At 50.3% G+C, this 13,930-nt stretch overlaps 1 protein-coding gene across 3 annotated transcripts in view; it reads right to left on the bottom strand.

Moving 5' to 3' along the window:
- Nucleotides 1-9,927: 9,927 nt before the first annotated feature.
- MDC1 (mediator of DNA damage checkpoint 1) overlaps nt 9,928-13,930 on the bottom strand; it is a 100,318-nt gene continuing 96,315 nt past the window's right edge. For all 3 annotated transcript variants that reach the window (XM_075323431.1, XM_075323433.1, XM_075323432.1), the window contains exons 15-16: nt 12,480-12,590; nt 9,928-12,379 (exon numbers count right to left, since the gene is read on the bottom strand). In XM_075323431.1, the coding sequence (XP_075179546.1) occupies nt 12,191-12,379; nt 12,480-12,590 (300 nt within the window). In that variant the 3' untranslated portion in view covers nt 9,928-12,190. The remainder of the gene's footprint in view (nt 12,380-12,479; nt 12,591-13,930) is intronic.

The raw sequence follows: 13,930 nt of genomic DNA, 5'->3' as shown, positions 1-13,930 counted from the left end.
GACTGGCTCTGAAGGAGAGATTGCACTCCTGTCCGCAGCGAACACTGCTTGTCCAGTGGAAGCTTCACTATCGCTGAGAGAGTATGAAACTCCATGCCAAGATAAGTCAGTGATTGGGTCGGGGTTAGATGAGACTTTGGAAAGTTGATAATCCACCCGAAACTCTGGAGAGTGTCTAGTGCCACTTTCAGACTGTGTTGGCATGCCTCTTGAGAGGGTGCCTTTATAAGCAGGTCGTCTAGATACGGGATGACCGAGTGACCTTGCGAGTGCAGGACAGCTACTACTGCTGCCATGACCTTGGTGAAGACCCGGGGGGCTGTTGCCAGACCGAAAGGTAACGCTACGAACTGCAGGTGTTCGTCGTGTATGACGAAGCGTAGGAAACGCTGATGCTCTGGCGCAATCGGCACGTGGAGATACGCATCTTTGATGTCTATTGATGCTAGAAAATCTCCTTGAGACATTGAGGCTATGACGGAGCGTAGGGATTCCATCCGGAACCTCCTGACTTTTACGTGTCTGTTGAGCAACTTTAGATCCAGGACGGGTCGATACGATCCGTCCTTTTTTGGGACCACAAACAGATTGGAGTAAAAACCGTGACCTTGTTCCTGAAGAGGGACGGAGGTCACCACTCCTTCCGCCTTTAGAGCGGCCACCGCCTGCAACAGAGCATCGGCTCGGTCTGGTGGTGGAGAAGTTCTGAAGAAACGAGTTGGCGGACGAGAACTGAACTCTATCCTGTACCCGTGAGACAGAATATCCCTCACCCAACGGTCTTTGACGCGTGACAGCCAAATGTCGCCAAAGTGGGAAAGCCTCCCACCGACCGAGGGTGTGGGAATCGGAGACTGCAAGTCATGAGGACGCCGTCTTGGCAACGGTTCCTCCGGCTGTCTTTTTTGGGCGTGACTGAGACCTCCAAGAATCTGAGCGTCTCTGATCTTTTTGAGTCTTTTTTGACGAGGAAAATTGGGACCTGCCCGGTCCTCGAAAGGACAGATAACCAGACTGACCCCTCCTCTGTTGGGGTTTGTTTTGTCTGTGTTGCGGTAAGGATGAGTCCTTACCCTTGGAGTGTTTGATGATTTCATCCAAACGCTCTCCAAACAATCGGTCACGAGAAAAAGGCAAATTGGTTAAGCACTTCTTGGAATGAGAATCTGCCTTCCAATGTCTCAACCACAGGGCCCTACGCAAAACAACGGAGTTGGCTGACGCCACTGCCGTACGGCTTGTAGCGTCAAGAACAGCATTAATCGCGTACGACGCGAATGCCGCCATTTGCGAGGTCAATGGTGCTACCTGCGGGGCAAATGCACGTGTGACTGAGTCGACTTGCACAAGCCCGGCTGAGATAGCTTGGAGTGCCCATACGGCAGCAAAAGATGGCGCTAACGACGCTCCAATAGCTTCATAGATGGATTTCAGCCAGAGCTCCATCTGCCTGTCAGTGGCATCTTTAAGTGCCGCTCCATCTTCAACTGCAACCAAGGATCTAGCTGCAAGCCTGGAAATTGGAGGATCCACTTTTGGACACTGGGTCCAACCCTTGACCACCTCAGGGGGAAAAGGATAGCGTGTATCTTTAAGCCGTTTAGAAAAACGCCTTTCCGGATAAGCGTGGGGTTTCTGGATTGCGTCTCTAAAGTCAGCGTGGTCCAGAAAAGTGCTTAATGTACGCTTGGGATATCTGAAATGGATTCTCTCGTGCTGCGAAGCTGACTCCTCTACCAGAGGAGCTGGTGGAGAAATATTTAACATCTTATTGATGGATGCTATAAGATCATTAACTATGGCATCACCATCTGGTGTATCTAGATTGAGAGCGGTCCCAGGATCAGAATCCTGATCAGTTACGTCCGCCTCATCACCCATAGATTCATCTCGCTGGGATCCTGACCATTGAGATGAATGTGAAGGCCTCTCATAGCGAGCCCGCTTAGGTTGCCTGGGACCATCGTCCGAGTCAGAGTCTTCACCCTGAGGTGTATGTGCCCGTCCCGGAGCTTGGAAGTAATTCAGCTGAGGGGGACCAGGGGGCAATGATTGCACAGTGTCCGTGGCCTGAAGTACAGGCCTAGCCCGCAATGTGTCAAGAATTTGTGACATAGTGAGAGACATTCTGTCAGCAAAAGCTGTAAACTCAGTTCCTGTCACTTGGACAGCATTCACAGGTGGTACACCCTGGGTCACGTCCAGCGGAGGTCCCGGCTGTGCAAGTGCCACAGGGGCCGAGCACTGCACACAATGGGGGTCATTGGAGCCTGCCGGTAGAAAAGTCCCACATGCGGTACAGGAAGCATACGTTTTGTGGACGACATGCTGTTGGCTCTCTGCAATGTGAGAGAGTCTATAGCCAAAAGGCGACCAGCGCTATGCAGTACAAAGTATTTGCAGGAACAAAATACTAAGATTACTACTGGCACAAGAGGGGGTGAGCCCGGAGGGCTGCTTACCGCCCGCTGAATAGCGGGTAAGAGGCGCAGAATTCCTTGTCTGGGTCTCCCCGGCTCCCCTCTGCAGCTCAGCGTGTCAGCAGGAATGGCTGCCGGCGTCTGTGGAGAGGGGCGGCCCGTGGGAGTTCCCAAACAAAAGTGCGGGAAACAGTGTCCCCTCTGTGCCTATTGTGAGGGCTGGAGTATGTAAAAACGACTCCAGCCCTCAGCGCTGATGCACTGACCAGCGTCCCGCCCCTCTCCTGACTGGCAGGTCTGGGGGCGGGAACGAACGGAACCAGGCCGCAAAAGCCGGGGACTCGAGTTATCAGCGCGGCCGCCGTAAAAGCGCGGCCCGCGCTGAAGTCCCCGGCGCACCACAAGTGCCAGCCGCGCCGCAGTCCCAGCGGCCGGCGCGACCGTTCCCCAAAAGTGTGCCCGCTTCAGCGAAGCTGAAATGAGGCCATGGCACAAGCGCCGCAGCGCTGATGTCCCCGGCGCACTACAACACCCAGCATGCTGCGGTGTGAGCGCGAAATGCACGGGGACACAGAGTACCTTGAGGAAGCAGGGCCATGTCCCTGATGTACTCCGCTCCAATCCAGCATCTTCTCCAGGGGCTGTAGATGGAGCACGGTCTCAGTGCCTGGAGACCAGTAAATCCCACTTCACCCAGAGCCCTGTAAAAAGGGATGGGGAAGGAATCAGCATGTGGGCTCCAGCCTCCGTACCCGCAATGGGTACCTCAACCTTACAAACACCTCCGACATACAGTGGGGTGAGAAGGGAGCATGCTGGGGGCCCTGCATGGGCCCTCTTTTCTTCCATCCGACATAGTCAGCAGCTGCTGCTGACTAAAAACAATGGAGCTATGCGTGCGTGTGTGACCTCCTTCGCACAAAGCTAAAACTGAGGAATCCGTACTCCTACGGGAGGGTGTATAGCCAGAAGGGGAGGGGCCTTACACTTTTAAGTGTAGTACTTTGTGCGGCCTCCGGAGGCAGTAGCTATACACCCAATTGTCTGGGTCTCCCAATTAGGAGCGAAAAAGAAAAGAGGGCCCCCCACAGGGCCCCCGGCATGCTCCCTTCTCACCCCACTAATGTCGGCGGTGCTGTTAAGGTTGAGGTACCCATTGCGGGTACAAAGGCTGGAGCCACATGCCGTTTTCCTTCCCCATCCCTTAGAGGCTCTGGGAGAAGTGGGATCCTAACCGGTCACCATGCACTGGGACCGGGCTCCCTCCGCAGCCCCTGGGGGAATCTGACGGACAGGAGACTGGGTATCATCAGGGACAGGCCCTGCTTCTAAGAGGTACTCTGTGTCCCCTTGGGGACGGCGCATGGAGCGCCTGTGTAACAGACGCTGCAGCGGCTGCTGTGTTTTTTGTGACGCCGGGACTACCGCGCCTGTTTGCCGGCCGCGTTATTAAATTTAGTCCCCGGCTTCTGCGGCCTAGTAACATAACTCCCGCCCCTGGGCCTGCCAGTCAGGGGTAAGGGCGGGACGCTCGACTGGACGTCGGCAGTGAGGGCTGGAGCATACTTAGGTATCCTCCTCCCCCCTCACTGAGCACTGTGGGGCACCAGATTCCCGCACTTTATTAGTCACGCCCACGGCTCCCTCCTCCCCTAAGAACGCTGGCAGCCATTGTTATAATCACTTCTGCCGGTGGAGGACTTCAGAACGAGCTCCACAGCTCTGGGAGGCCCAGGCAGGGAATCTGGTGGACACACAACCGCTTTGGGCGGTCGGTAAGCCGCACCGGTTACCAGGTGCTGGCCCCCTTGGGTGCCGAAGTGTGTGTGTATATATATATATAATATATATATATAATATATATATATATATATATATATATTGTATACATTTTCTCTGTTCGGCCGCATTATTTGCTTTTGGCTATATACCCTCACTGATTACTCTAAGAGGAGACAACAGCATGTCGTCCGCAAAGAGCAAGGGTGCCAAGGCACAGGCTTATTTTGCAACCTGTACCTCTTGTGCGGCTATGTTACCTGCAGGTTCCACCTACCCTCATTGTGTGCAATGCTCGGCCCCTGTGGCACTCACTCAGCCGGAGCCTCAGGCACTGGTGTGACCCTCGGCTCAGGTAGAACCACCGGCTTCCACTGTCCATGTGGCAGGGACAGAGTTTGCAGTTTTGGCTGAGAAACTCTCTGAGTCGCTTTTACAATCCATGACTCAGTCTATGGACAGATGGTCTGCTAAGATACTAGAAGCCTTGCAGTCCAGACCGGTAACACAGGCCCAGGGCACTGTGCACTGTGAGTTCATCGCCCCCAGGCCCCCCTCGGTCGGCGCAGCAAAGTGCTCCTGGGGTGACGCCTAGGTCCCACGGTGAGGACTCCGACAAGGACCGCAGTCCCAGACCGGCTAAGCGGGCTCGCTGGGAACCTTCCTCAACTTCATCACGCTGCTCAGGGTCTCAGCATGAGGACTCTCTGGAGGATGAAGCGGAGGTCGCAGCTCAGGGCTCTGACCCTGACGTTGCTCTCAATCTTGATACACCTGAAGGGGACGCCATAGTAAATGACCTTATAGCGTCCATCAACCAGGTGCTAGAACTTTCTCCTCCAACTCCACCTATAGAGGAGTCGGCTTCACAGCAGGAGAAACACCAGTTTAGGTTTCCCAAACGTACATGGAGTGCGTTTTTCGATCACTCTAACTTCAGAGATGCTGTCCAGAAGCACCGAGCATTTCCGGACAAGCGCTTTACTAAGCGCCTTAATGACACACGTTACCCCTTCCCCCCTGACGTAGTTAAGGGTTGGGCTCAGTGTCCCAAGGTGGATCCTCCAGTCTCTAGACTGGCGGCTAGATCCGTAGTATCAGTGGCAGATGGTTCATCGCTCAAGGATGCCACTGACAGGCAAATAGAGCTCCTGATGAAATCCATCTATGAAGCCATAGGCGCGTCTTTTGCTCCGGCATTCGCAGCCGTGTGGGCACTCCAAGCTATCTCAGCTTGTCTGTCTGAGATTAATGCGGTCACACGTACCTCTACTCCGCAGGTTGTGTCTTTGACTTCTCAGGCGTCGGCTTTTTCGTCCTACGCCATGAACGCCGTCCTGGACTCTGCGAGCCGTACAGCGGTAGCATCCGCCAATTCGGTGGCAGTCCGCAGGGCCATGTGGCTACGCGAATGGAAGGCAGACTCTGCTTCCAAGAAGTTCTTAACCGGTTTGCCATTTTCTGGCGACCGTTTGTTTGGCGAGCAATTGGACGAAATTATTAAACAATCCAAGGGAAAGGACTCGTCCTTACCCCAGTCCAAACCAAACAGACCTCAGCAACCAAAGATACAACCGAGGTTTCGGCCCTCAGCCAGGTCCCATTCCTCCACGTCCAACAGGTCAGAGAAGGGCCAGAGGAACTCTTCTGCATGGCGGTCTAAGTCACGTCCTAAAAAGACCGCCGGAGGCGGCCTCCTCATGACTTTCGGCCTCCCCAAACCGCATCCCCGGTCGGTGGCAGGCTCTCCCGCTTTTGCGACGCCTGGTGGCCACATGTCCAAGACCGATGGGTGTGAGACATTCTGTCTCACGGTTACAGGATAGAGCTCAGTTCTCGTCCTCCGACTCGTTTCTTCAGAACATCTCCGCCCCCCGAGTGAGCCGATGCACTTTTTCAGGCGGTGAACACTCTGAAGGCAGAAGGAGTGGTGATCCCCGTTCCCCTTCAAGAATGTGGTCGCGGTTTTTACTCCAACTTGTTCGTGGTGCCAAAAAAGGACGGATCATTCCGTCCCGTTCTGGACCTCAAACTGCTCAACAGACACGTGAGAACCAGACGGTTCCGGAGGGAATCTCTCCGCTCTGTCATCGCCTCGATGTCCCAAGGAGACTTCCTAGCATCAATCGACATCAGGGATGCTTATCTCCATGTGCCGATTGCACCAGAGCATCAACGCTTCCTGCGTTTCGCCATCGGAGACGAACACCTTCAGTTCGTGGCACTGCCTTTCGGCCTGGCGACAGCCCCACGGGTCTTCACCAAGGTCATGGCAGCAGTGGTGGCGGTCCTCCACTCTCAGGGCCACTCGGTGATCCCTTACTTAGACGATCTTCTAGTCAAGGCACCCTCCCGGGTGGCATGCCAACACAACCTGACCATTGCTCTGGAGATTCTCCAGAGGTTCGGGTGGATCATCAATTTCCCAAAGTCAAAATTGACACCGACCCAATCTCTGACTTACCTCGGGATGGAGTTTCATACTCTCTCAGCGATAGTGAAGCTACCGCTGGACAAACAGTGTTCACTACAGACAGGGGTGCACTCTCTCCTTCGAGCCCAGTCACACCCCTTGAGGCGCCTCATGCACTTCCTAGGGAAGATGGTGGCAGCAATGGAGGCAGTTCCCTTTGCGCAGTTTCATCTGCGTCCACTTCAATGGGACATTCTCCGCAAATGGGACAGGAGGTCGACGTCCCTAGACAGGAACGTCTCCCTTTCACGGGCAGCCAAAACCTCTCTTCAGTGGTGGCTTCTTCCCACTTCTTTGTCGAAGGGAAAATCCTTCCTGCCCCCATCCTGGGCTGTGGTCACGACGGACGCGAGTCTGTCAGGGTGGGGAGCGGTCTTCCTCCACCACAGGGCTCAGGGAACCTGGACTCCGACAGAGTCCTCCCTTCAGATCAATGTTCTGGAGATAAGGGCAGTGTATCTAGCCTTAAAGGCGTTCCAGCGGTGGCTGGAGGGCAGGCAGATACGAATACAGTCGGACAACGCCACGGCGGTCGCGTACATCAACCACCAGGGCGGCACACGCAGTCGTCAAGCCTTCCAAGAAGTTCGGCGGATTCTGCTGTGGGCGGAAGCCACAGACTCCACCATCTCCGCAGTTCACATCCCGGGCGTAGAAAACTGGGAAGCAGACTTTCTCAGTCGCCAGGGCATGGACGCAGGGGAATGGTCTCTTCACCCGGACGTGTTTCAAGAGATCTGTTGCCGCTGGGGAACGCCGGACGTCGACCTAATGGCGTCTCGGCACAACAACAAAGTCACGGCATTCATGGCACGGTCTCAAGATCACAGAGCTCTGGCGGCAGACGCATTAGTTCAGGATTGGTCGCAGTTTTGACTGCCTTATGTATTTCCTCCTCTGGCACTGCTGCCCAGAGTGTTACGCAAGATCAGGTCCGACTGCTGCCGCGCCATCCTCATCACTCCAGACTGGCCGAGGAGGTCGTGGTACCCGGATCTGTGGCACCTCACGGTGGGTCAACCGTGGGCACTCCCAGACCGACCAGACTTGCTGTCTCAAGGGCCTTTTTTCCATCTGAATTCTGCGGCCCTCAACCTGACTGTGTGGCCATTGAGTCCTGGCTCCTAGCGTCCTCAGGGTTATCTCAAGATGTCATTGCCACTATGAGACAGGCCAGGAAACCAACGTCCGCCAAGATCTACCACAGGACTTGGAGGATCTTCTTATCCTGGTGCTCTGATCAGGGTTTTACTCCCTGGCCGTTTGCCTTGCCCACTTTTCTTTCTTTCCTTCAATCCGGAATGGACAAGGGTTTGTCTCTTGGCTCTCTCAAGGGACAAGTATCGGCGCTTTCCGTATTTTTTCAAAAGCGTCTAGCCAGGCTTCCGCAGGTCCGCACGTTCCTGCAGGGGGTTTGCCACATAGTCCCACCTTACAAGCGTCCGCTAGAACCCTGGGATCTTAACAGGGTGCTAACGGCTCTTCAGAAACCACCTTTCGAGCCGATGCGGGATGTCTCTCTATCACGCCTTTCGCAGAAGGTGGCCTTCCTAGTGGCAGTCACATCACTTCGGAGAGTGTCTGAGCTAGCAGCACTGTCATGCAAAGCCCCCTTCCTGGTGTTTCACCAGGATAAGGTGGTTCTGCGTCCGGTCCCGGAATTTCTCCCTAAGGTGGTATCCCCTTTTCATCTCAATCAGGATATCTCCTTACCTTCTTTTTGCCCTCATCCAGTTCACCAATGTGAAAAGGATTTGCACTTGTTAGATCTCGTGAGAGCACTCAGGCTCTACATTTCTCGTACGGCGCCCCTGCGCCGTTCTGATGCGCTCTTTGTCCTTGTCGCTGGCCAGCATAAGGGGTCGCAGGCTTCCAAGTCAACCTTGGCTCGGTGGATCAAGGAACCGATTCTTGAAGCCTACCGTTCGTCTGGGCTTCCGATTCCTTCAGGGCTGAAAGCCCATTCTACCAGAGCCGTAGGTGCGTCCTGGGCATTGCGGCACCAGGCTACGGCTCAGCAGGTGTGTCAGGCGGCTACCTGGTCGAGTCTGCACACTTTCACGAAACACTATCAGGTGCATGCCTATGCTTCGGCAGATGCCAGCCTAGGTAGGCGAGTCCTTCAGGCGGCGGTTGCCCACCTGTAAGTGTGGGCCGTTTTTCGGCTCTTTTTATCGAGGTATTCTTTTACCCACCCAGGGACTGCTTTTGGACGTCCCAATTGTCTGGGTCTCCCAATGGAGCGACAAAGAAGAAGGGAATTTTGTTTACTTACCGTAAATTCCTTTTCTTCTAGCTCCTATTGGGAGACCCAGCACCCGCCCCTGTTCCCTTCGGGCTGTTGTTCTTTTGTGTACACATGTTGTTCATGTTGAATTGTTCTTTTGGTTCATGGTTTCAGTTCTCCGAACATCCTTCGGATTGAATTTACCTTAGACCAATTTATAAGTTTCCTCCTTCCTGCTTTGGCACCAAAACTGATGAGCCCTTGATGCACGGGAGGGTGTATAGGCAGAGGGGAGGGGTTACACTTTTTAAAGTGTAATACTTTGTGTGGCCTCCGGAGGCAGAAGCTATACACCCAATTGTCTGGGTCTCCCAATAGGAGCTAGAAGAAAAGGAATTTACGGTAAGTAAACAAAATTCCCTTCTTCTACACACTGACATGTCCACGTTTTCTCCGGCAGCACGGGTGTCACACAGCCCGCACCCGTACCACACGGATGTAGTGTGGATGCGGTCCCGTGTGACACGCGCCGGAGAAAACACGTGTCAGTGAAAAAACATTTACTCACCTTCTCCAGCCCTCCTGTCTCTGCCGCCGCTCATGATGCTCAATTAATATTCACTTCACTGCGGCCGGCAGCAGCGGGGAGACCGAAGATCAGCACCACGGAGAGCAGCGCGGACCACGTGAGTATGCAAATTACCGGTTCTACATGTGCTATCGCGGATAGCACACGTGGACCGCACGTACCAGAGACACGTACTTACCACACGCAGAGTAAATACACACGTGCCGCGAGACACGTGTTTTTATCGGAAGTGTGTTTCAGGCCTCAGGGAAATTGAGGAGTCAGAGGCAGAGTCGGAGGTTTCGCTTACCGACTCAACAGCCCTGACAGCACCTGTTCGGTACGGACACTGAACTTTACAGGTCGGGTTCGCTCATCCCCACTTATAACCAGAGAAAAAGTTAACATAATAACATGAAACAAAAAAGGGAGGGGAGGGGGGAAGGACTGAACACAAATAAAAAATAGCAAGTGTTTATTATGTACAGGAATACTGCGGACTATATACAGGCAAAGAATTTGCAACGTGTCAGGGATCCCTGGTCTTGACATAACATATCTACAAATCACAAAAATCTACAATGTCAAACATGAAGAATCTTCTTCAGGACTGCATGACACGTGAGAGGAATTCACTTCTGTAGTGTCGGCTTTCACTTTTCAAGCTCAAGTGGATCTTCTCTTCTAGGCCTTGCAAACCGATAAGAGATTATCAGCACCAGCTCAAAATCTAAAGTTAGTGACTGCCCTCGATCTGCCAATGTGAACAAAGCCAAACGTTAGCCGCTCTGGTTGTACCTTTATCTCAGTACAGGCCAAGCTCTATATTGCATTGGAGTCAGAGTAACTGGCATTTAATAAAAAATTTCCCATAAACCAATAGCAACTGTGAAAACAAGAGACTTCGTAATATCTCAAAGAAATCTGCTTCCTTCTCCTCTCAGACTGATTTTTCATTCTTAAAATTCTCGATTTACAGGTAAAATCTGTATTCAGGTACTACAAATAGATTACAGTTGGTACTTCTAAACGTTTTACAGGAGAACTGTGTAGCTTCTCCCTTCATAGAATTTTAAAAGCACAACCTACCATCTCCTATCTGAGTACTAGGAAAATCTGTATTTATCCATGAACAGAGTGAACGATTAGTCCGGGATGAAAAAGTAGTAGATTTCTCCGATATTACAAAGTTGCTTATATGCACATGTACTCTTGATTTATGAAATATAAAATGACGACTTCTCTTTATTAACACTGCTCTGCAATATTCGATGCAGTTGGCCAATTACAGCTGATTCTGAGGGACGCTGTCAATCCGCTGCAGTAATAAGTCCAGAAAGGATTTGCAAGCTATAGTTACCTACCTAAAAATGAGCAACTTTGCATTACGACATAATTACAAATGTATTAACAGGTTTAGTTTCTACAGCCCAATGTATCTCCATGATCAATCCTCTGCTGCAAGAATATGCATTTATACTTCACACTATCCTATCAAATGAAAAAAAGGATTATACTTATAGGATCAGTCTACACAGGTTTGACTTATTATCATGGAGAAACACAGATCTTCACAAAGGGTGTATAAGCTAATCAATAAGACATTTTTAGTACTAACTTATAGCACAGTTGCCTAATTTTTTATTTTAGAGGTATTACGTTAAAAAAAAAAAAAAAAATAAGCGCAGGAACAAAAGAGGATGGTGTATCACAAAAAGGAGTTTCTAATCTTGTCATGTGTATCTTGAAGAAAGCACTTTTACATCTTAAAGGGAACCTTTCATGTCCAATATGCACCCAGACCACGGGCAGTTCTGGATGTATATTGCTATTCCCTGCATAACTGTTCCTGTATGTAGTAGCATAGATAAAGAGATCTATAGAAAAGTATTTCTAAAGATCTTTTACTGTATGCTAATGAGCGCTGGGACTAGTCCCTTGGGCGTTAGTTACGCTGGCTAGTCGCCCCCATTAGCATGTTAGTACACCCCTGTGGGCATGCTAACGAATGAGATCCTGTGACGCTGCACACTCACCTCTCCGCTGCCATTGCGTCCGACGCTGGATTTCGGTTCAGTGCGCATGACCCCAAAGTTTGGGTCATGCGCACTACTTCAGTTTGAAGCCAGGACGCGTACACCCAGCTTCATAGTGCGCATGACCCAAACTCCGGGGTCATGTGCACCGAGTCGAAATCCCCCATCTGACGCGATGGTGGCGGAGAGCTGAGCGAAATCATCCTTTGATGCTGCACATTCATTAGCATGCCCAAAGGGGTGTACTAACATGCTAATGGTGGCGACTGGCCGGGGAACTAACATCCAGGGGATTAGTCCCCTCGTTCATTAGCAATGGTAATTATGGTAAAAGATCTTTAGAAATATGTTTTATGAAGATCCCTTTATCTATGCTAGTGTATACATGGACGGTTAGGCAGGGAATAGCAATATGCACCCAGAACTGCCCGTGGTTCTGGGTGCATATTACACCTGACAGGTTCCCTTTAATAGTCACTTGTACAAACAGAAGAGGTGCTTGGTGGTCCCACTGTCTTGCCAATACAACAGACCCCTACTTTAAGCCTTCATAAAATAAATTGGTTGTGAACCCCCGTCCTCCCAAATATAGCTGCTCCATATCTCCAATGTAAATCCCCCCCGCCCAAAAAAAACCTGCACAAAGCAGATAATACTATGCACTAAACAGTGAAGTCTATTACAGATTCAGCGCCTCCGCTTAGCTGGGGAGGGCCCAGTGTCCGGCGCCGCGGGGTTCAGCAGGTACGCTGATGGGTTTACTTCCTGACGCAAGATTCCACTGAGGATAAACTCCGCTGATGTGATGGGAACAGAGGCTGGGACTGACTTGCAACGAGCAGCGTCTTCTGGACAGGACACAACAATGCATTTTTCCTAAAAATAAAAAAAAAATAAAAATATGACAGCATAGATCATTAGTCTTAAGTCAAAGCAGTCTACTATGTTACCTAATGGTACTCATGTGCTCCTTTACCTTGAATGACCGTGGCATTTTAGGGAGGAAGGTTGCTCCACTGCAGCGTATGATGTCCTTCATATGGTCGGGTTCCGGTTTGACATTTGCAGTTACATGGATATCATAGCCCTACAATGACAAATCCATTTATGCAAAAAGCAGCTACTGTTTAATATAATTTTCCATAAGTAACTTTACAATTGGCTAAACCGCCGACCTAGCACACATCTAAAAAACGCAGCGCAGAAGTTTGCTAACTGCAACTTTTCGGTGCAACTCTATATTGAAAAGGGTTTTGGCATTTTTCTCATTATTTTTAGAAGTTTGCATCTAACATCCATTTAACAACAAAAACACAACCAATAATAGGGAATAAATACACTTTGATGTAAATCACCAACAAATTATGCGATTTGCATAAAAATAGCTTTTATAAAATATTAAAAAACAGACAAGATGTCTCAAGGAAACAGACCCCTCAAAGGGTAAATATGTATCAAAAAATTATGTTGGGAACACCAGGTCAAAATGTCATGTAAAAGTCACCCCGTATAGAGAAAATTATAGTACATATATGGATTAAGTAGTGACAAGTGTGTGGTTATAAAGGTATAATGGCTACAATAAACCATAAGGAAACCTAATAACAATATACCTACAGGGGAATAGTAGACACAAATAATGGCGTCCTACACCCTCTCCAACGCACGTTTCGCACTTGTAGCGCTTCTTCTTCTTTGACCTGGTGTTCCCAACAAAATAATTTTTTTATACATATTTACCCTTTGATGGGTCTGTTTCCTTGAGACATCTTGTCTGGTTTTTTAATGTTTTAGATTTAATAAAAGCTATTTTTATGCAAATCGCATAATTTGTTGGTGATTAACATCCATTTAATTGTTAATCTGATGTCATTATTAGAGCAGAATCAATGTATACGCTTTCCAACAATGTCAACCCCTTACTGTATAACACAAGTGCAGAGTTAGGCTATGTGCCCACGGGACTCTGTATCCGCGGATTTTTCTGCAGCTAAATCCGCAGCATTCCCCCGGAAACCGCACCTTTGCATAGGTGCGGATTTGATGCTGATTTGACGCGGATTTCGTTTTTTTTTTTTTAACAAATCACTTGCATGGGCAAAATCCGCAGGTAAAACCGCAGGAATAATTGACATGCTGCTGCTTTTTCCCCGCAGTGAAATCCGCATTATTTCCGCTGCGGAAAAAAACGCAGCATGGGCACAGCAGTTCCCAAATGCCATAGAAATGGCTGGGGAGTAGCTGTACTGCAGATTGTTGAACAATCCGCGGAATTTCCGTGGCAAACTCCGCATTTTCCGCAGCGTGGGCACATAGCCTTATTCAATGGATGCTACTGATCAACGAGCCTGCTACATCGTAAACTAAATCATATAGGTCTATGATATCGTAAGTTCAGATCACAAATAGCAGCCATGATACTAAAAG

This window comes from Anomaloglossus baeobatrachus, chromosome 9, assembly GCF_048569485.1.
Source record: "Anomaloglossus baeobatrachus isolate aAnoBae1 chromosome 9, aAnoBae1.hap1, whole genome shotgun sequence".
Taxonomy (NCBI): domain Eukaryota; kingdom Metazoa; phylum Chordata; class Amphibia; order Anura; family Aromobatidae; genus Anomaloglossus; species Anomaloglossus baeobatrachus.
The sequence above is the reverse complement of the archived record's forward strand: the minus strand, read 5'-3'. Positions and strand labels throughout refer to the sequence as shown.